The 20,162-nt window shown below is 48.6% G+C and overlaps 1 protein-coding gene across 10 annotated transcripts in view; it reads right to left on the bottom strand.

Moving 5' to 3' along the window:
• The window catches only part of NRXN2 (neurexin 2), a 318,520-nt gene that overhangs the window by 74,960 nt on the left and 223,398 nt on the right, over nucleotides 1–20,162 (bottom strand). For all 10 annotated transcript variants that reach the window (XM_088137492.1, XM_088137483.1, XM_088137489.1 and 7 more), the window contains one exon: nucleotides 15,617–15,798. In XM_088137492.1, the coding sequence (XP_087993618.1) occupies nucleotides 15,617–15,798 (182 nt within the window). The remainder of the gene's footprint in view (nucleotides 1–15,616; nucleotides 15,799–20,162) is intronic.

The following is a 20,162-nucleotide window of genomic DNA, read 5'->3' as shown; positions in this document are numbered from 1 at the left end:
ATTCTCTATCTGACCATCCCTGCGTGCCCCTCACAGGCCCCCCGAGCTGTATCCCTGCTGGGATGCGCTGGGTCTTAAGAACATAACAACGCAAGAATGTCAGCCGTGCCCTGCTGGAGCGGAGCCCTGGCCCACCCAGCCTGGCGCTCTGCTCTCCCAGGGGCCAGCCAACTTCCCGAGGAAGCCCACTCCTCTCCCAGCAGACGGCCGTCCCGCTGCCATCAAGGCAAACAGCCCCTGATCCTTGGGACTTCCAGGAATCGGTCCAACCCTTTTTGGCAGCCAGCCAAGCTAGTAACCAGCATCACATCCTACGGTAGCGAATTCCAAAGTTTTAAGTTTTTTGGAGGGGGGCCCGCAGCAGCCTGGCAGCACCTCTTCAGTTAGTCTGTTAGCCAGTCTGAAACGGGGCTGCCAGACTCCTCGCGGCCTTGCGCCAAGGGGCTGCAGCACCTCTGGGATGGGGCGAGAGAGAGTTAGGCTGGTTAAGGGGTCAGACTGGGGACCTGGGTTCAAGTCTACCCTCAACTTTCAAGCTCATGGTCAGCTGTTACTTTTTAGGCCAGCATCTCTCACAGGGTTGTTGTTGAAGGGAAGAGAGACCTCACCTGGTTACAAGTCGCCTGGAGCTCTTAAAGGGAAATCACTGTGATAGTGATGAAAAAGAAGGATGGGAAAGGCTCTGAATATCAACGTAAGCAAACCACAGCCGAACGAGAGCATCGCAGAACTGCCTTCCTTGTGCGCCGCAAAAAGGTTCATTTTAGTCCCCATAGCAGATGAGAAAGTATCTGGAAAACTCACGATCAAGCTAGAAAACCCAGTTCTGCCCCAGCACAAGCTGCTCGGAGATAGACTGTCACTGAACTTGGGGGGTTCCATTTAATTCTGCCAACAAAACCTCCAGACACAGTGGCACTCTACCTCTGCAGTTCCGGTTATGCCCTTTTTAATCTTTGGATTGTATTATGTGCAGCCCCCACTAAACAGGCAGTTTTAATCAACTGCATATAGCAAATTGGTGTGCATCTGGGCATGTGTGCATGCATGTGTTTTCTGCCTCTGCCAGAAGCAAGCAAATATCAAGGCCAAACCAGATGTGAGGTTAGAATGTTTTTAAATGCAAAACATGTCAGAGGGACGATCAAACAGCAACACGCCTGCATGCAGAGTGAGCCCTTCCCTCCACTGAAGTCCTGCAGAAAAACCTGATTTCTGAAGACACTTCTCTCGGCTTTGGAGTGGCAAGGAACAATGGGACTTGTAGTCAAGCCCTGTTGGAAAGTATCTGCTTGGGGGGGAGGAACCTCCAGCAGGTCCACGAGGAAGCCGTGTCTGGGTGTGTACACACTGGACGGACATGCTCTTTTCTCGAGCAAGCTGAGGGAAGAGGCTGGAGCCAAGCAGCCTGGGGTGAACGGGTGTGCGTTGCTCACCAGGGTTAGGCTATAGTACAGGGGTGCAAAACATCTGCCAGCAGCCCCACTGATCTGGTCTATCAAGGGCCCCACTCTCAAGGTGGAAGGGGCCATTTGGGGAGCAGGCTCCAGAGTTTTAAGGAGGGAAATGGGTCTTCGGTGGTGGAAACCTCATGGCTGCCGTTCTGGCCCTGAAAGCCGACACCCACATGGAGGCTCTGGAGGATGCTGGCAGCGCAAGCAACCCCCGAGGGCCCTCTAATCACACCCCTGACTTAGCGTATCGTGTGACCTCCCCCCCGGGTGCTTTTCTTAAGGGCAGGGGGCAACAAGGACCCGTAAGATGTGGCTTCACATCTTGTGCCCTGATGAGCTTCGCTTGGCCCTGGCTTAGCGCAACAACTGATGCCAGCCCTTGGTGGTTTCGTCAGTGAACCGCAGTTAGGCAGCCACAGCTTGGCCAGAAGGCTCACCCATGTCTATCCAATATGCTTATCTGCAGCTGCTAAAGAAGCAAGGGGAAAAAAGAGTTGGCATGTTGTAGACCCAAGGCAGGCTAGACAGACTGGGGAACCCCCTGCCACTTGAGTTCCATTTTGGAGCACAAAACACGGTGGGGCATTGAATCTTCTGAGGTTCCCTTCAATATAGGGGGGTCCCCTCTTTTTCCACTTTCTGGTTTATTACAAAAGAATGAACTTTGGGACTTGCAACATCAGGCATAGCCTTAGGAGTTTTGGGGTTCAGGTCAGGTAGCCCTTCATCCCCAGGATCCAAAAAAGCAAGAATTGGCTGCGGCTTTCTCCGAAAGATCTTCTACACAGAAGGCTACAAAGACTGTTTAGTTTTTTAGACTTCACCCTCAAGAATCAAGAATACCTCTGAGCTTGGACAGAGTGCACCCCCTCATCCCCAAGATGGAAAAGAGGGAATTCTGTCCCCCAAATCCCTGCAAAACACTCCACTTTCAGGCAGGTTTCCTAAGCTGCCTGTTTGGCAGGTCTCATTTCAGGGATTAAGCGGCTTAGCACTGGTTGCCCACCGAGCGTGGCAAGGCAAACAGAGGCAGGGCAGGACACAGATGAATTGGAAGGTGAGTGGCTGCTGGCCAGCCCGGCATGGCAGGCCCGGTGGCACACGCCCGGCAGCCTTCTCTGCCCACCAGCTCTCGACTCTCTGCCGGCTCCTGGGCCAAACGGCGCTAAGCTGTTTACGGAGGCCGTGAGGATTAGGCAGAGAAGGGAGATGCAGATGGGAGGGCAAGCCCCCCCTTTGCAAGGGGGGGATTTCAGGGTGAGGGACGCTGGAGAGATCCGTCCATCCGTCCATCCTTCTGGAAACACTTGCTTCCCCAACCTCTCACAGCATCCCTGCTTTGCACTGGGAATCTGGAAGCGGCATCCATTCGGAGGACAGGAAGGGGATGAAAAGCTCGGCTGTGCTAATAAAAAGCCATGGCAAAGAATGGGGGGGGGGGCTGGGGGGAAGGGAATTTCTCTGGGGCTGTCTGAGGCTCCCCACCCCACTCCACCCCTGTTCCCCACCACGAGTCCCAATACCAGGCCTATCAGGAAGGAGGAGGAGGAGGAGATTCAGTTTTGTGTTACAATTATCATAGGATATTTTATATCTTTAACTGGCTTCTCAGTTAAGCGCCCTCGATTCATCCTTATTTTGGTCAAAGGTCTTGAATGCCATTTTTGAGGTGATGATGATGATGATGATCACCATCACCATCATCATCATCATCACCACCACCACCCCATCCTCATTAGCCCAGGAAGGACCACTGCAGCAGGTTCAGAGGCGCTGAGATCCAAGATGGCTCTCGGCCCTGGGGAAGCCACTTCTGCAGATGTTGGCAAAGGAAGCTGTGGGCCTTTTTCCCACCAGAGGAGGCAACCTGGTGCCCTCCAGATGTTCTGAACATCAATTCCCACCAGTCCAGCCTGCACAGCTGAATGCAAGGGACGATGGGACTTGTTCAACAGATCAATTGTTTAGCATCCCAGATATAGAAGGGCTTCCTTGCCCCTTCTCACACCTTCTGGTGCTTCTCTCCCTGCAACACTATTCCTGCACAGCATCATGCAACTACCAGCTGGGAATTCTGGGTCCTGAAGTCCAATATTTGAGATGGTGCCAGATTAGGGAAGTCAGATGGCTCCACTGCTTGGCTCAACACTCATGCTTTGCGCATCCGAGGTTGCAGCTTCCCTGATGGAGAGACTCAGAATTTGCAAAAAAGGTGGATTTTTTAAAAAGTGGATTTTAGAGGGAAGTGTCAACAGAGTCATCCTTAGAACAAAGAAGGAGAAATATCCCCATAGAAATGCTTGTTCCCCCATCCACAACATGTTCCAGTGACAAAAGGGAAACTGTCACTCCGTTGCCAATTATTAATTCCTAATGCCACAATTATTTCGTTACATGGCAGGTGAACGGAGGAAGTACTGGAGTTCGGCAAAGGGAAACAATCATCTGCGTCAAAATTAATTTACTGAGTGGAAATACACATGTGAACACATGAATACACACACACACACAGATCCCCCTGAATGGAAGCATCAATCTGTTCTTTCAAAGACAGCAAAAACAAAGTCTTAAAGCTTTCCTGTGACTAAGTTTTTCATGGAAGTCAAGATGTAGCTTATGCTCTGGCGTGCGCAAAGGCGCAGATGCATAAACACTTGCATTTTGAGAAGTAACACCGAGTTTGCCCAGAATCTGCACAAAAGCTCAAGGGGTCTTTCGTTCTAACTTTCTCTAAATTCTCGTAGGCCCAACATGCCATGTTATTCTGCTCCAAACCCATCATTGTACATGCTATCATAAACATCATCTTCAAGTCAAGCTCAAACTCTGGTCACTTCATGGACCTGGTTGTCGCTTATCCAAACACAAGCCAGATCTAATCCTGGTTAGCTCTTTGGGAGGCTCTATGTCAGAACCAGGTGAGCTCACTCCTTGAAATAATCATGGTTTCTTAAGTAAGACACATTTGGTTGGGTTCACACATCACTTTAGGTCATCCATTAGTTTACTAATTGGGTTTGACAAGCTGGGTTTACAAGCCACTTTAGAAGCCTTAACTGGCCAGGTCTGCCACAACGCAAGTCAAAAGGCAGTTTGCTTGTTCGCTGACTCCAACCCAAGGTGGTTTATTCAGGAAACCATAGTTGAATAATCCACAGCTAAGCACATGGTGGGAACTAAGCCACAGAGTAAAGTGTCTACTGCTGATGTATAATGCTACTCAAGGTTTACAAGCGAGAAATGCAGAAACCAGAGAGATTTGGGCGTTATCCCTTTCCCATCCTTGATCGATGAGCTGCCCTTTTCCTATCGAGCCTCCAAATGACCTCCTTGGCCTCTAAAAAGCCATCTTTATGATCAAGACAGAAGTTGGATTGTCTTCACCTTATAAATCACAGGGGATGAAAGCACAGCTCCGGGCCTTCCTACAGTCCGCCAGCATCTTTTGGAGGGTGGATCAGTGGCCAGACGAGGGCCATAAATCTCGTGGAGGCTTAAGACATCCACTTCACCCTTTAAAGCTTCGAACTCCCCCCCCCCCAAAAAAGGCTGCTTTTTTGGAGTATCTTTCCTGACATGCCGGGTGTGTGGCCCCCAAGCTGCCAGAATGTCCTGCTATCACCAGTGAGTTGTGCATGTCCATGGCTTGACCAATCCTACCATCTCGCCGCCCAGAAGCGACGAGGTTGCCCGCCAGCAGCTGTGATTAACACCCTCCAGGCTGGCTGTTACTACCGTGCGCTTGCCATGTACCGCTCTCCTTTTCCGCGGTGACCCCAATTCATCTCTCTGTCGTGCAAGGCCAGGCAGAGCCGTGCCGGACATGGCTGACCTCCCCCGCAAGGAATCAACACCAAGGAAGGCGGAGGGGGGAGGGGAAGGGAGGAGAAAGATGCCGGCGCTGGACTGGTGCTTTGAGCGATGGAAGGAGAGAACAGCCAACAGCCACACTGGCTGGGAATGATGGGGCTTGAAGCACAACACATCTGGAAGGCACCAGGTTGGGGAAGAAGGCTGTAAAGAGTAAGAAGCAGCTGTGGCATGCCACTGGAAGTGGAGGTTCAGGAGGGAGGTTCAGGAGTTTGCAGGGGTAAAATGGGTATTTTAGGCAGTTGCAAGGCTGAAGACATCCAACTGATTTCTCCAAATTCCCCCAAACTTGCAAAATTCTGGATGAGGGGATCTCTAGGCTATAAAATAATAACAGCAGAAGGGGTTTGAGAACAGAAACAGCTTCAGTGGTTCAGGAACTTACCTCTAACTGTGGAGCCCAGTGCTGAAGATGTGACCTAGCCGGGTAATGAAACGTTTGCAAGAAAACGACTAAGCTCAGAGAACCCCAAGGGCTCCACAGTTCAACCCTGAGCTACAGAGATTCTCTTCTACTGGTATCACTTCTAAGTATATAGATCGGTGTATCCCAACCTCAGCAACTTTTAGGATGTGTGGACTTCAACCCCTGGCTGGGGAATTCTGGGAGTTGAAGTCCACACACCTTAAACGTTGTTGAGGTTGAGAAACAGTGATGTAGACTCAAATCTTCTTTGATGTACTGTAACTCAATCACTATATTTAACTCTGGCCTTCTTTCAAAACCATGAGGACTAGAAATTTGGTCCAACTCAGCTTTACTGTCTTTCTGTTTAATCTTCCCTCCAAACAAGGGGGAACTGGAAGATTTGCTGTAACTCAACTTCCTCTAGTTCCATTTAGTCGTTTTCCTGAACAACAAGAACTAGAATATTTGCTATAGTACAGCTCCTTATGTTTTCCTTTAACTTTGGCTCTTCTTCAGAGCCCTTTGGGTGAGAATTTCTGTCTGAAACCAGGACCCCTGTTGTCCGCAAGTGCAACTTTGGACAGAAAAACAGCAACCCACCCATAAGTTTATTTAAACTTGCACAGAAAAAAAAGGTGGTGCACCAGTGTTCTCCATAGAGTAAGTCCAAAAAAACAGGCACGTGTTAGAAGTTGCACACTGCCAGCCTTTGTGCTAGAAAGTCAACTACGAAGACAGGGAGGGAGGGAGGCATTTGTGGCAGAGAAATCAGGCGGATGATTTCTCAGGCTTTCTGTGGGTCGGGGGAACTCTGCAGCCTATTTTCAAGAGCAGGGCTCTCTCTCAGGGGGCTGAACATCTTCTCCTGGAGGAAGCCCCTCTCCAGAGCAAATGGAAGGGCGAAAGGCCAGGGCAGCCGTGGACGGCGGGAGAGAAGGCTGCCTCCCCGGAAGAGAGGATGCGTGCATGCCCTCCCTCACCTTGGCAACCTCAGAGCCCGCATGCACGCAGCGCTTAGCAGAGCCAGCGGGGTGTTGGCTCAGTGAAGCCTGTCTTCCCCACCCACACGATGCCTCGCGCCACAGACGTGCCCCTCCGGCTGGCTGCGCCCAACCCCCAGGCCTAAGCAGGGCGGGATATCTTGGGGCTTTGTGCCCCCTTCAATGCCCACAGGCCACTTTTCACCGGCCTTATCTTCCCCTTTGCAAGAAGCCTCAAAGGCCCATTTGCTTTCATTCAGTTGGATGTAAGCGCTGATCAGAGAAAAGGAAACGCAAGAACAGTTTCTCTGTCCGGCCCTAATTGTCTCCTTAGGCAGGCAAGGCAAGACGAGAGCGCCCGTTCCATTTCCACCTTACCCTTTCATTGTATCTCAGGGAACAGACACAATTAATTAAGTTGAAGCAACAAGGAGATCCACGCGCCAGCTCCTAATCTTCCCCTCACTCTACCCCAGAAACGTAGCCCCCCAGCCTAACCTTTCTTGCCCACCTGACAAGGTACCATCGCTCTGCAGAGAGAAGCCCCCAACTTTGCTCTATCTCATAGGTTTCGCTCCCCTTCAGGGTCAGGGCACAGAACCAACACAGTTTGGACTTCAACTTCCATCAGCCTCTTGTGACATGGCCCACTAAGGGATTCTGGGAGCTGTAGTTCCAAATATTTGGCAGTCAAAGCCTGGTATAGGAAGTGCGGGCTAGCATGCCATTCTTTATTTTTAATATTGATGAGTTCTTTGGGGGTTGGTTAAGAGGCAAAACATTCACCCTGAAACCTACACCTCAGCCTAAAAAACCAGGTCTTTGTCACTTTGGGAATTCAATTACTCTGGAATACGTGTGCCGCAAACCCTGACGTGGCTTGAAGGGTAGTGGGACTTGTGCACAATCATTTGTACAGGAGTAACAGTTCAAAAAGGCCTCGGGAGACCAGAAAGTTAATGAAATGAAATTAAAATCAACAAGGGCGAAGTTAATGAAATGAAAGTCAACAAGGGCCAAAGCAAACTTCCATTATTAGGCATCAAATCAACAGGTGTTAATCCAATAACCATGTTGTATGAACCAGTCAACCGGTGCAATCAATCCAGTATTAGCTGCAATCAGCTAAGGTAGCTATGCTGTGAAAAAAGGATATGGGTGTCAGCCTTACTAGGTGGACCAGACACGGCCAGATGAGCTAATTCTACTTCACTGTAAAGCTACATTAACAGATCTTGCAAGTCTGAAAGTACAATTCTCCCCGTCTCCTTTACAGCCTGAGAAACTAGGGACGGTCCCTTCTGAGCCTCTTGCCCCACCCAGTATCCAGCTGCAGGCCATGCTGTCCCTTATCTGATCATTCCCTTGGCAGCTTCTCTTCTTTTGGCTCATTCTCCCAAGGACTTTCCCACATGCCACTACATCAGGGTAGCCAACAGTGATGGAAAGATTCTTGGGATTAAGCAAGAGCCAGCAGCGTGATGCAGCTGCAAAAAAAGCTAATGCGATTTTAGGCATTTCTGAATAGCAGTTCCATTTATTTTGGAGTAAGTTCTAGGTAGATCAAGTCAGGTTTGACTCTTGATGACTGCACTGACAAATGCTCCCTGTCTCAATCTCTCTTTAGTCTTTACTCACAGCTCTAAGGACGTCCCACTTAATCTCTTTGCTCCCATCTATCTACTTTACCCATTGCCTTCCTCTTCTACTTTGCGCAGCTTTGCCACGCACAATTATTCTTTTCTAGCACAATCCTGGGCCCAAAGTATATGAGTTTCTGCTTGCTGATCATCATCTCAAGGAACAGTCATCCTTTATTAGTCTTGGATGGAATGAATGGTTTACGAGACTCTTTGTAACCACCTCTAAATCAGAGGCACTTTTCTGCCTCCTCTTGCTCTTTCTCAATGTCCAGCTCTCCAGCCATATTTGCTTTAACAAAGCTGATTTGTTGTCATTCAAACTTCCTTCAGCCTTCTAAGAGCCTTAGACTTCTCGTCTAAGTCTGCCACTGCCTTCCTCCCCTAAAATTCATCTCCTCTTTCCTTCTCCAGCATGCTGTCCATCTTTATCGTTTCTTCAGTGCCAGGAAATGAAATCATCAACCACCTTCGTTTCCTTGATGTTAAATGGAAGTTCAGGAAGATGCTGGTTGACATTACCTTTGCCTTCTTGATATTTAACATTAACCTGGATTTTTCACTTCCCATTTTTCCTTTTGTAATGAGCTTTTCAAAAGCTTGTCTACTTTCTGCCAACAAAGCAGTGTCATCTGCGGATTTCAAATTGCTCGCGTTACACCTCCTTTTTCGATTCTAGCTGTCATTTCTCCAATCCTGCAATTCTTGTAATATATTTGCTCTGAGCGTTAAACAAATATGGGGACAATATGCTTGCCTCACTCTCCTTCTCAGAATCACTCTCTTCAAATTCAGCTTTTTTCCCCATTGTTTTTCTTCAATGCCAAGGTCTAATCAGATCTCCTGGCCCTTCGCTGCCACCCCCCCCCCCATCTGGCATATCTACACATCAAAGGCCTGGCTGTAGCGGAGGAGACAAACTGCCCCTCCCGTGTTCTTGCTCTGCATTTTCTTGCTGTCTCTATTACCGTCTTCTGTTAGCTCTCTGACTCCATGTCTGAAAAACACCTACTCCTTTGGCATTTCTCTCTCCACACGTGCCTCTAATTCTCCTGGGTCAGAAAAGGAAGCAAGGTAAAAGGAAAAAAGAGAGTAAAAGAAATGTAAGCAAAATATTTACTTTGCAAGCAATAAGTGTTGCTTGTACGATGAACTAGCAGGCAACTTGGGCATCCTTTGGTACCTGTCTTCCTCAAGATAGCTATGTGCTCCCATGTTCCAGTTCCTCGACCACAAAGTTCCATATTTGCTTGCACCGAACTGTTAGCTCACTAACTGCCTTGTTTTCCTCCCATTTAAATGGTTTGAACTTTGCAGCAAGGCCTTCCTATTGGGCCACCGGTTTAGTGCCCGTTGGACCTCACTTTCAGGTGGAACCAGTTCCCAAATTATTCTCCCTTTGCTACTGTCTCTGTCATTCTATTGTCCAGTGTGTAAAGGTTTAAGGACGATCTCGCCATCTAACTTTCTCCCCTTCTGTCCTATCTCTTCCATGATACTACTTCCACATTCCTATGGTAGCTAGACATTTTCTTGCAATTTCACCACTCTTCTTAAAAAATCCCTTCTGCTCCTTTTCTTGTTCTTCTCCTCCCCTTTTTGACATACTTAATTGAGATCTCTTTCCATGCCTCTTCTCATCCAAAAGCTGAAAATCTGTGTTCAGCTGTTTGTTGCCTAAGGCTACCTCTGTTTTATCCTGGCTAGCACAATAGTTTGTTTCAAAAGTTGCTTGAATCATTTGTTCCCTTGAAATTTTAGGTTCTGTTCTTCCCACCTCTGCTTTTACATCTCTCTTATCTTCTCCTATTGCCACCTCTCAGATTCTCTTTCGTGAGAGTTAAGCATCCTGCATCTACTCCTTATGTTGATCTTATACAGTATTCTGACTGCAATACCTCCTGTGTTTCAGTACCTACATTTAAGCTGCGCATTTGACACCAAGGCTTTACAAGCTGCCCCCCGAAGTGTCCTGGCTGAGGGATTCTTTATGTGGTCCATTTCATGGCCTGGCTGCAGGGGTGTCTGGGAGGAGGGGGGAGCAAACAACAAGTCAAGATGGCAGCCCCCAACATGCAGTTGAAGCCCTGGTTGTGCATCAGTGAGGTCCATGTGTCAAATCTGTCTTTCCTGTGCTTGACGCACGTCTTGACCACAAAGAAATTATTCTCTGCTTCCCTCCTGCATTTACCCAGTCCGAGTCTTCTTGTCATTTCAGGCTCAACCACTTCCCCAACCTGTGCATTTCCACCTCCCGTTCATTTGTCCTACGTCCTTTCAAAAGGACCTTTAACCACCTCTTGTGATTTGCCGTAGAATCCCTTAAGGGCTTCTGCTGCTGCATCTGTAACAGGGCAGATGCTGAAGCACAGTGGATATCCACTGATCCAAAACAGATATAACCCTGTTGCTTATTTGGCTTAGCAATATCCTGCGGTGCGTTCCGTTTCTTCACATGGTCTCAGGGCCTGAATAGGGTAGACCAGGCCATCTTCTGATTTTGACTGCATCCTGCTTCAACCATTCCAAATTTTCCTTGGCTGAGGCTTCTCACATTCCATGTTGTAGGCATGTGTTTCTTTCCAAAGGCAGGAATGCAACTGTTTCAGTAGTGGTATCATCAGTGTCCCGACTTTCTTGCAGTGTTGGACTCTCCCCATCTGGCCTCTGCATCTACATGCTGGAAGTTCAGTGCTCTTCCTCGGTAACTAGGGGTGCACCTTCTGAGCGGGGGCCAGTGTATCTCATCACCCAGCATTTGAAGTGAAATAAATCTCTCATCTGTATAGTTTTCTTGGCCACAACGCAGAAATGCTTTTTTCCAGAGTTGGCTTTGTAGTCCCTAGGTGGCCTGGCTTCTCTCACGGCTGCAGAGCCCACCGTTGTGGATTTCCATTGGCTTCACAACTTCCTTTTTGATCACGCCAACTATGGTGACCCTACTGGACATGTTACAGATGCTCACGCCGCTGGCATCACTTTGAGGGTCTTTGCAGCTGAGCCCTCCATCACTTCAGCTGAAGCCTCCATCACTTCAAGGAGGGTAACTGCAGTACAGTGATCAGTTGGAGGTATTCTTCTTCGAGATGGAGGCAGATACTTGAAATTAATTCAGAGGACTGCAAATATGGCCAGTGGCACAGAACACAAACTAGGTGAGGAACAGTTGAAAGAAACCTGGCACGTTTAGCTGGGAGAAGACTCGATGGTCATATGAAACTATGTCTCTAATTGTGGAAGGGGTGAAGACAGGTAGAAGAGGATAGATTTGGATGTGAGCATTTAAAAAAATTATCTGTGATAAGAGTTTGACAAGCAAGTTTGATTAGCCTATGATGGAAAACCTTGGGGTGGCTTAATCTTTCCAAGGGGAATAAATTGGATATGTCATAAACTTGAAAAGGGGTGGGATTTTCTTCTTTTTTCCCTAGAAGTTTCAAGCTTTTGCTAAGGCTATTTTACAGTTTATAATGCAATTTTTCTGTGTTCCCCACTTCAGATTACTGGCTTGTTTGTGTGTGTGTGTGAGCATGTGAACGTTTTGCAATCAGGGCAATGCTACTGAAATTCTACAGTGCTGGAGTGAAAGATGTCTCCTTTAGACCGGATGAGAGCATTTGCTGGCAATTAGGGATGAAATGCTGAAAAAAAAGTTTCTTTCTCAGCTTGGAACACTTGAAACGGCCATTCTGAGCGGAGGGCATTTTGAATTTGGAACATTTTGCACCTCCTTCCCTGCTGGCAATGACAAAGGGAGAAAATATCTCGGTGCCCAAAATGACCGTTCCTTCGAACAGTTGGTGTTGGAACCAGCCAGACGGAAGTGACTCTGGATTAAATCCTAAACGGCGTCAGGAGGCTAGTTTAGAAAGAGCGACTGAAGGGCTATCAAATCCAACATTAACGCAGGCAGAGAAAAATGCAGGGACTGCTTCAAAGAAGCTGGAAAACATGATGGAGGAGAGTCAAAATCATAATCATAAAAGCTGGGCTGCCTGCTATGGATTTGGAAGAGGAATTGTCGAAGGCAAGATGGCTTCCTGTAGAAACAGGGAAAGAAGAAGGGCCAGGAGGAGAGGAGAACCCAGCAGATCTTCTCCAGCCCAGCTGCCTTCCAGAGCACATCTCCAAAATGTTCACTGGGGGGGGGGGGGGGAGACCGTTCCTAAACTCTGGGACAGGGACGGACCACACGGGTCATTGCAGCCTCGTCTCGTCCCCCAGCCCAAGATTCCTGCTTGGCTGAAACTCAGTGCAGACAGGCCTGTCATGGCCTTGATGGGAAAAAATTAGGCCTTCCCCATGTGACTTAATAAATAAATAAGTGAACGACAAGTTGTGCGAAGAGATCGGAGTTCCTACTAGTGGGAGCTGAGAGAAAGGATGCTGGTGCCATCTGGAGCCTGCGTGGGGAGGGGTGGGGGAAGACTTTGACCTTTGCATCTTACTCCCCCTCTGTGCAATGTGTATTTCATTAAGTAATGACTCTTCCCCCCTCCACTACCTCCGATATTGTGCAGAGCAATTAATGTATAGAAGTATTAACAGGAGCAGCCTAATAGACTGGTTTTAGGCTGGTTTTGAATCACTGCATTTCCCCAAGGCGGTCCGTTAAACAGCACCACCTCCTCAGGATGGAGAGAAGGAGAAGAACAGAGGATTCGGGTCCAGCTCACTCACAAGGTGCTGCAGGAAAGGGGAGCCTCCCGCAGAAGTTGTCCGAGGAAGGCTGCACTGCTTATGTTAATTTAAATGTTTGTTTGTTTGTTTGTTTGTTATTTGCGGTATTTCTCTTCCGCCTGTTCATACCAGCTCATGCTGTGTTTGCATACAAAGGGTCATTTCAGCTTCTCACCAACCTCGTCCAGCTATTATTCTGAGCAATACTTTAAAAAAACTGTGAAGACTCTTTTCAAGAATAATTAACAAACTCCTTCTCCATAACAAATGCCTTTTTAAAAGAACCACAACAGAGAGTTGGGGGTGTTTGTCGGAAAGGCTCATGTACTTCCTTCGTTTCCACACCCCAGAGATTCTGAAACCAGCGTTCAGGGTGGGAGGCAAAGAGGACCCCTGAGCACGTGCAGAGGATTAAGGAGGGATTGTGGCACCAATTTAGGTGGCATCAGTGTTAATGGAAGACCAACTTTGGTAGGGGGAAAGGGGAAGACAAGGAAAGCATTAGGAGTACATGCAAAGTGTAACAACAAGCAAGTGAAGTGTGAGTTTTAACTCTGGAACTTTTTTCCCCTTCATTCAAGGAAAAGATAAGGTCTCCTTCAAGTCATGCCCAATTCCTTGTGACTTCAGGGACACATCTACGAGGTTTCCTTGCAGCAACATGGAAGTGGTTTTCTACTGCCTTCTTCGAGGATATTTTTTCAAGCCGCTCTAGCCTTTGGGATCCTATGGGGTCACCTGGTGGTCTCCCATCCAAGCACTAACCAGGCTTCCTTGCTTAGCTTTTTTTGAGATCAGCCCAGGTCTTCTAGGCGCTTTGCTAAGTTAAGCCTCCTTCTATATGAACTCAATGCCTCTCTTCCCTGAGTTGTTTTTTTTTTTATTTGCCTGTTTAGCCCTCAGCCCTGGGATTTCCTAGTGGTCAGCCATTTAAGTATTAATCAGCCCAGAACCCGTTTAGCTTTTCGAGTTAGGCGCTGCTACCTACTGGGATATAGAAAGACAGACTGTGAATCATGGGGTAGGCCAAATGGAGCTAACAGACCCCGAATAGATATGAGGATTTTCAGTCAGTGGGTGCTTACCACAAGCCACTTTCTTCTTTATGATTCAAGAAAAGAATACACAAAAACCAGCCGGAAAACATAAAATGGATGGCCAACGGAAGACAAGGAGGAAGGTCCCTGGCAAAATTCACTTGATGTGATCAGGTAGTTCCATGCTCACAAAAAAGGAGTTTGGTTACCCCCATAGTTTGTGCATCATGCTTAACCTGGTGATGGGATTAACCCATTTTCTGGGTTAGCACATGGTACACTGAACCATAAACCACAGCGATGCAAACAATGAGCCAAGGTGAAAAATAACCCACGTCGGGATGCTGTAAAAATACAGCTGGATGGTCTTTCACAGACCAGCTTTAAGCAGGCGGTGTGAAACCAGCCATCCCACACATTTTGGGTAGTCAGCAATCCCTGCAAAAAGGGCTCTGCACCTGAGGGGTGCACAGATTTGTGGGAGGTAGACCCCATCAGAGTTTGCCTGTCTTTCAGGCCAAAGTCAATGACCAAAGTTTTGAGCGAGGTTGCCCTTTGCCCCCCAGACTGGCAAAGGATGTGCCAAGGAAAGTTTTCTGATCTCAAGAAGGGTCAAACATTTTAATCAGCTCAGCGTTCCTTGGTAAAGGGAAGGAACTGAGAACGCAGGGCCATGTTCACACAAGGCCCAGGCTGTTGGGATAGTTTAGCAGCCAGCACGTTAGGTAAGTTGGAAAATGGGTTAATTCAGGAACCAGGTTAGTTAAATGGGTTGCGCAGAAATATGGGGACTTCAAAGCCACAAAACTGGACACCCAGCCCCAAAGCCTCAAGACCTGGGCTCTGTTTGGCTTTTTGCACACTTTGGACATGTCTGGTTTGGCCCAGTTTGGATCGATGGTCACTGCTCTGGTCATCTTTCAAAGAGAGCCACGCAAATTTGGGGAGATTTCCCACAATGGGAGGTCCGGCTGTGCACAATCCCCCACTTCCGGGAAGGCAAGTTGGCAAGATGATTTTGTGGCTTAGGTGGTGGACCAGGAATGGGGAGAGCCAGATTCAAGTCCGTGAGGGGACACTGGACCGCTCCCTGTCATTCCAGCCTACCTGACAGGGAAGTTGTGGGAAAAAGGTAGAGGGACAGAGTGATAAATAAGCCACCTTGAGTTTTGGAGGAGAGGCAGATTAAATGAATAAATCAATCAAATGAAGTATCCCAGGCTACTTTTCTCCTTTTTCTGTGTAGGAGGAAGCCTTTTTAACACTGTTATTGCAGAGGCTCATTTCCCCCCCCTTAAAGCATCCGGGTGCTGTTCAATGACGGGGTCATTCTGGGGAATAAAGGGGGGGGAGAGAGGAGCTCTGCATCACCACAAGCCGCCTTTCCACCTCCTTTCATTTTATTACCCAAAAACCAACATTTCAAGCAAAAGTCACGAGAGACAGAGGCAGCGGCTATCTCATCTGCTCCCGTCAGCCGAGAGGGACGCTCTCCCACCTTACCAATCATCCCCCATTCAGGACTCTCCCCACCCCCGCTTCTTACTATGTGCAGCTGTAAGTAGTCGCCGAGTCCAGAGGCACTGTCCACCCGCACCAGAATCGCGTTCTTCTGATGCGTACTGAATCCCACGGCCAGTCGGTCAGCCCGTGTGCTGGGGCGGTCGTTCGGGGGCCAAATATAGGTAATCAGCGCCCCGCCTTTCCCAAAAATGTAGGTTGTGCCAGCTGGAAAAGGGAGAAGGAGAAGGGACGGTCAGCAAGCAAGGTCCACGGAACTCCTACCTTGTCAACGGGGTTGCACTTTCTTTACCGAAGTCTTCAGCAGATTTCTGCAGGCCAGAAACAGAAACGCCCCCCTGCGATCTGCCCCATCAGTTGGTGGCTCAGAGCAGGGCTTCACTGAGCCCCCCCCCGAGGGACCCCTCAAGACCAGCATTTGCTCTGGAGGACTTTTACGCCAACTATTCCCTGACAGCGAAAGTCCTCCCAAATTGACTGCCAGGCAGCAAAACTGGCTTTGGCAACTTGCCGGGCACAGGACTCTCCTGGGGAGAAGCTGAAGGTGTAGGAGGAGAGGAATAAGCGGCCTTCCCTTTTATGGCTCCACATTATTGTGCTGCATTTTCTATTAGGGAATTTTTATGTAGCTTCTGTATCTTTTATTTTGTCCCTATCATCTTGAAGCAAGGCAACAAATCTGTGACACTGGTCTGAGATGGAAGAAAGATGATTGATTGATATTTACCTAACTGAGGTGTAGGTTTATGAGAGCTCAGCTGTGCAGCATGTAAAATGGTGGGAAGTCGGAACATGTGCAGAGTGCTTTGGCCCCCCTCCAGCTGCTCCATGCATTGAAAACCTTCCTTCCTTTTCTAGGCTTTTAATTGTTCCTCTGTGTTTTCCTGCATCTCTGTCAATGAGGTCTCTTTCACTTGGATTGCTATTGTGACTCTCACAGCTCTGCTAATCGCTGCAAACCACCTCAGACCTTTTGGAATGGAAGTCAGGGCTTAGCGTAAACAAACAAACGATGGAGCCTAGATTACGCCACCACGCACATGTAGAAATCAATGTACAACGGGGTTTGTTGGTGCTTTTACCGCACGAATTTATTCCAAGGAAGAAATCGTGGTTTGTAAACAGGGGAGAGGTTTATACCTTTCGCAGAGCAGGGGTGGGCAAACTACAGCCTTCACGCAGTATGCAGTCCTTGGCCCAACTTCAAAATCTCACAGGAAGAGATCCTCTTCTTCTGGCAATGTGGCTGATGCAAATTACAGACTTCCACAATGGTGGCACGAGGCATGTGACACCACATCCCCTCCTCCTACGTGGATGACGATGGACACAACACAAGCTGCATTCCCACAACATGCTCAGCCAGGTCAGAGAAAAGCCTACCAGTTGCATTTGCCTCCACACTAGCAGAATTGGGGACAGGAGGCAGTAGGGATTTTGAGAATGTTCACCCACAACTGCAAAATGGCGTCACCCCACCTACCCACTTGCATATCAAGTGTCCAGAATCTTGCTCGGCTAAGTCACTAGTCACTGACATGTCAACCAGCCTCTTGTTCAGCTGCACTTGAGGAGAGGTGGGCACGGCCCACCAGAAGAACTGCTAGAACCCGAGGCTCCCATTTCAGATTCAGTGGGCGGCTTCAGGCCTGTCTCTGGCTGCATTCACACAGCACTTTGGGGATGAAACTAGAGGGAAGCAGATTTAAATCAGATATTGGGAGGAATTTCCTGATGGTCAAAGCAGTTATCCAATGGAATAGGTTACCCAGCCCTGGGGAAGGGAATCCAACCTAGCCTTAAAATATTCTCTTAACCTTCCAGTCCTCAAGAGACAGCAGCAAGTCTGCTGGTGGGGACATGCCTCTTCTGCTCCTCCCCACTCAAGCAGTGCCCGTCTGTTCGTGCAAGAAGGTCTGGGCTCCTGAGTATCACTCAAGACCAGTGCTTCCCAACCGTGGCAACTTCCAGCTGTATGGGATCCAACTCCCAGAATTCTCTACTATGGCCATTCTGGGTGTGGAATTCTGGGACTTGAAGTCATCTCATCTAGAGATTGGCCAGATTGGGAGTTCCTGCTCAAGACCGAAGGGAACTGGTGCCAACATCATGCTTCTAGCTGGCTGGATGAGCCCGCAGGCCTCGGGGGACCCCTGGCCCAACAACCAGCCCAGACGGCTCCGTCTCTCTTTTCAGCAAGCGCCTTTCAACATCAGAGCTCTGCTCATACAACAGCCTGGGTTGCTTCCTTGTGCTTAACCAAATCCTGGTTTGCTCAGTCAAACTGATTTTGGACTTCACATGATGCTGGACTATAAACTAACCATGGAGTCACATTATGCACTCAGATCAAATGTCATCAACCAGTTTGCAATTTTCGGGCTGTATTCACACAACACGCCGGGCTTGGCTAGCTAATTCTTCTGTTTCCAAGTACACGCAGAACACAAGTAATCCAGAAGGCTAGGTTTGCACAACATTCAAAAGCCAGGAAAAAAAAATGGAGGTCAACACTAATCAAATTTACCCTCAGCTTCATATTTTCTGTCCTGCCCAAAGGAGAGACGCAAACCCCTCTGAGCAAACCTTCAACCTCTCTGACACTCCCACAGGCTGTACGAATGTAAACCTTGGAGCGTGAGGTTGCCAGATTGCTGAATCAGTGCCTCCTGTTCCCTCCACAACTCCCTAAGAGAAAGAGGGTCAAGGGTTTAAAGGGTGAGTAGGGGCTTAGCTCCAACTGAGTTTCAACTGCCAAACTTCTCCACTACCAGAAGCTGGTTGCATTCGCATAACACACCCAGCTAAGCCAGATCAAGACCCAGGGGCTACCTTTGCAGACAAGCAAAGCTTGGTTACTGTAGTTTTAGCTTTGGCTCACTTGGGGGGTTATTGTGTTTGGGGTGAACCCAGCCAGTTTAGTTAGTTTAAGCTCCAAGGGTTACCTGAACACCAGAACAGGGTTTGCTCTGCAAGCAAGCTAAGCGTTTTGAGCGAAGCCAGCCTGGCCAGAGGGAGGGGGGGAGGATTCCCTTCTCAAGACTGGATAACCTGAGACAACCCTTCTCTAAAACTGTTTTTTTTGGTCATGCTACGCCACTGTTGTTCACCAGTTGGCTCTCCCAGTTTGGTGATGGACGTTGCTGGGATTTGGGGAGGGTCGTTAAGAGCTAGCCAACACGGCCTCAAGCAGGCTGCAGCTCAATTTTGGCAATCCAGGCTAGATTTCTACCTGCGAAGAATTCTTCCAAATGCAGGATGGGACAAAACTCTGAAGCAGGGGAAGGAAACTGCTTGGAACCAATGGGCCCTTTGGGGTTCGGGGAGTGTGACGTGAGCCTCCCCCCACAATGGCTGGGGGGGGTGGGGGGAGAGGAGCTTGTCTACTGACAAAATGGCAGCCATAACAGCATGGCCACTCCTAAGTCAAGCGCATGGCCCAGGTTGTAATCCTCCCGCCAGATCCTCCATCGCAGCTTACTTACTCAAGCGAGCCCGTTTCCAAACTGAGTCATTTGCCATTTTTAATTTTCCAAGAACGCAGCTAGGGGCCGTGGGAGACCCAGGAGCGTTAAAGCTTCCAGCCCACTTGATCATTAAAAATCCCAGAGCAACTGTAAATAAAGATGATGCTGGGAAGTGAGGCTTTCTTTCACAGCACACCAGCTTCCTATTGCATTTTTCTTTTTAAAGATGCACAGAGTCCGTCCTCAAACCAAAGCCTTTTAAAACCAAGAATCGGTACCCGAGTGATGTGGGAAAACCTGAGGAAGCAGTGGGCGCATCAGGGTGGCTGCCTCGTTCCGATGCCAATTTTTATTGGCCCAACCTGCCCAGCCCCCAGCAGCTCGGCCATCCCTGCCCTAGTCGGACCCCACAGCCAGATTCCAGGGCGCACCTCGGCCAGCTCCGAGCCAGAACACGAGACTCGCCACCCGCCCAGTGAGCTGCTCCAGGCCTTGGAAAGGCTGATGCATATTTCATATCTCCACGGCGCTGCAGCAAATGCCTGGCAAACCGAAATGTGCATGCACGCACCTTCAGTTCATGGAGCGAGGGCAATTTCTCCCACCCTTTCGCTCCCAGAGTCCTGATGACCGGATGAAGCCCTAATGCCGCTGGGAAGGTTTGGAGGAAGAGGGGTGAGCTGGCTCTGAAGCCTCTGCTGCTTCCCAATTCAGCCACCATTCATGGTGGGTTGCGATAAACATCAACTCCCTTTTTTTTAGATCCCTTGGATTTGGGGAAAATATCAATAGGGCTGTCCAGGCACCAGCCGCATTCACACAACCCACTGAACTAGAGCTGTGAAAACATCTGGTAGGGAAAAGACTCCAAGGTTGCATTTTCACAATGTGATAATGTGCATTTTCACAATGAGCTGGGTTTGTTTTAATCTCAAGACATTTTTTTCTGGATTGGATGAACCTAACCCATTCAGATAGTACTGCTTTGGGTTTTTTTAAATTTACATTTCTTAACAATTAATGATACAGTGGAGTATATATAGAAGCAAAATATGTATAACCTAATTTAATTAGATTATCTCTGAAACTGGAATTGGGTAGTAG

Source organism: Python bivittatus, unplaced genomic scaffold (assembly GCF_059951505.1).
Source record: "Python bivittatus isolate LINGU-HERP-01145 unplaced genomic scaffold, Pbiv_v1 ctg000180_np1212, whole genome shotgun sequence".
Classification (NCBI taxonomy): domain Eukaryota; kingdom Metazoa; phylum Chordata; class Lepidosauria; order Squamata; family Pythonidae; genus Python; species Python bivittatus.
Note: the sequence above shows the minus strand (reverse complement) of the source record. Positions and strands in the feature narration are given on the sequence as shown.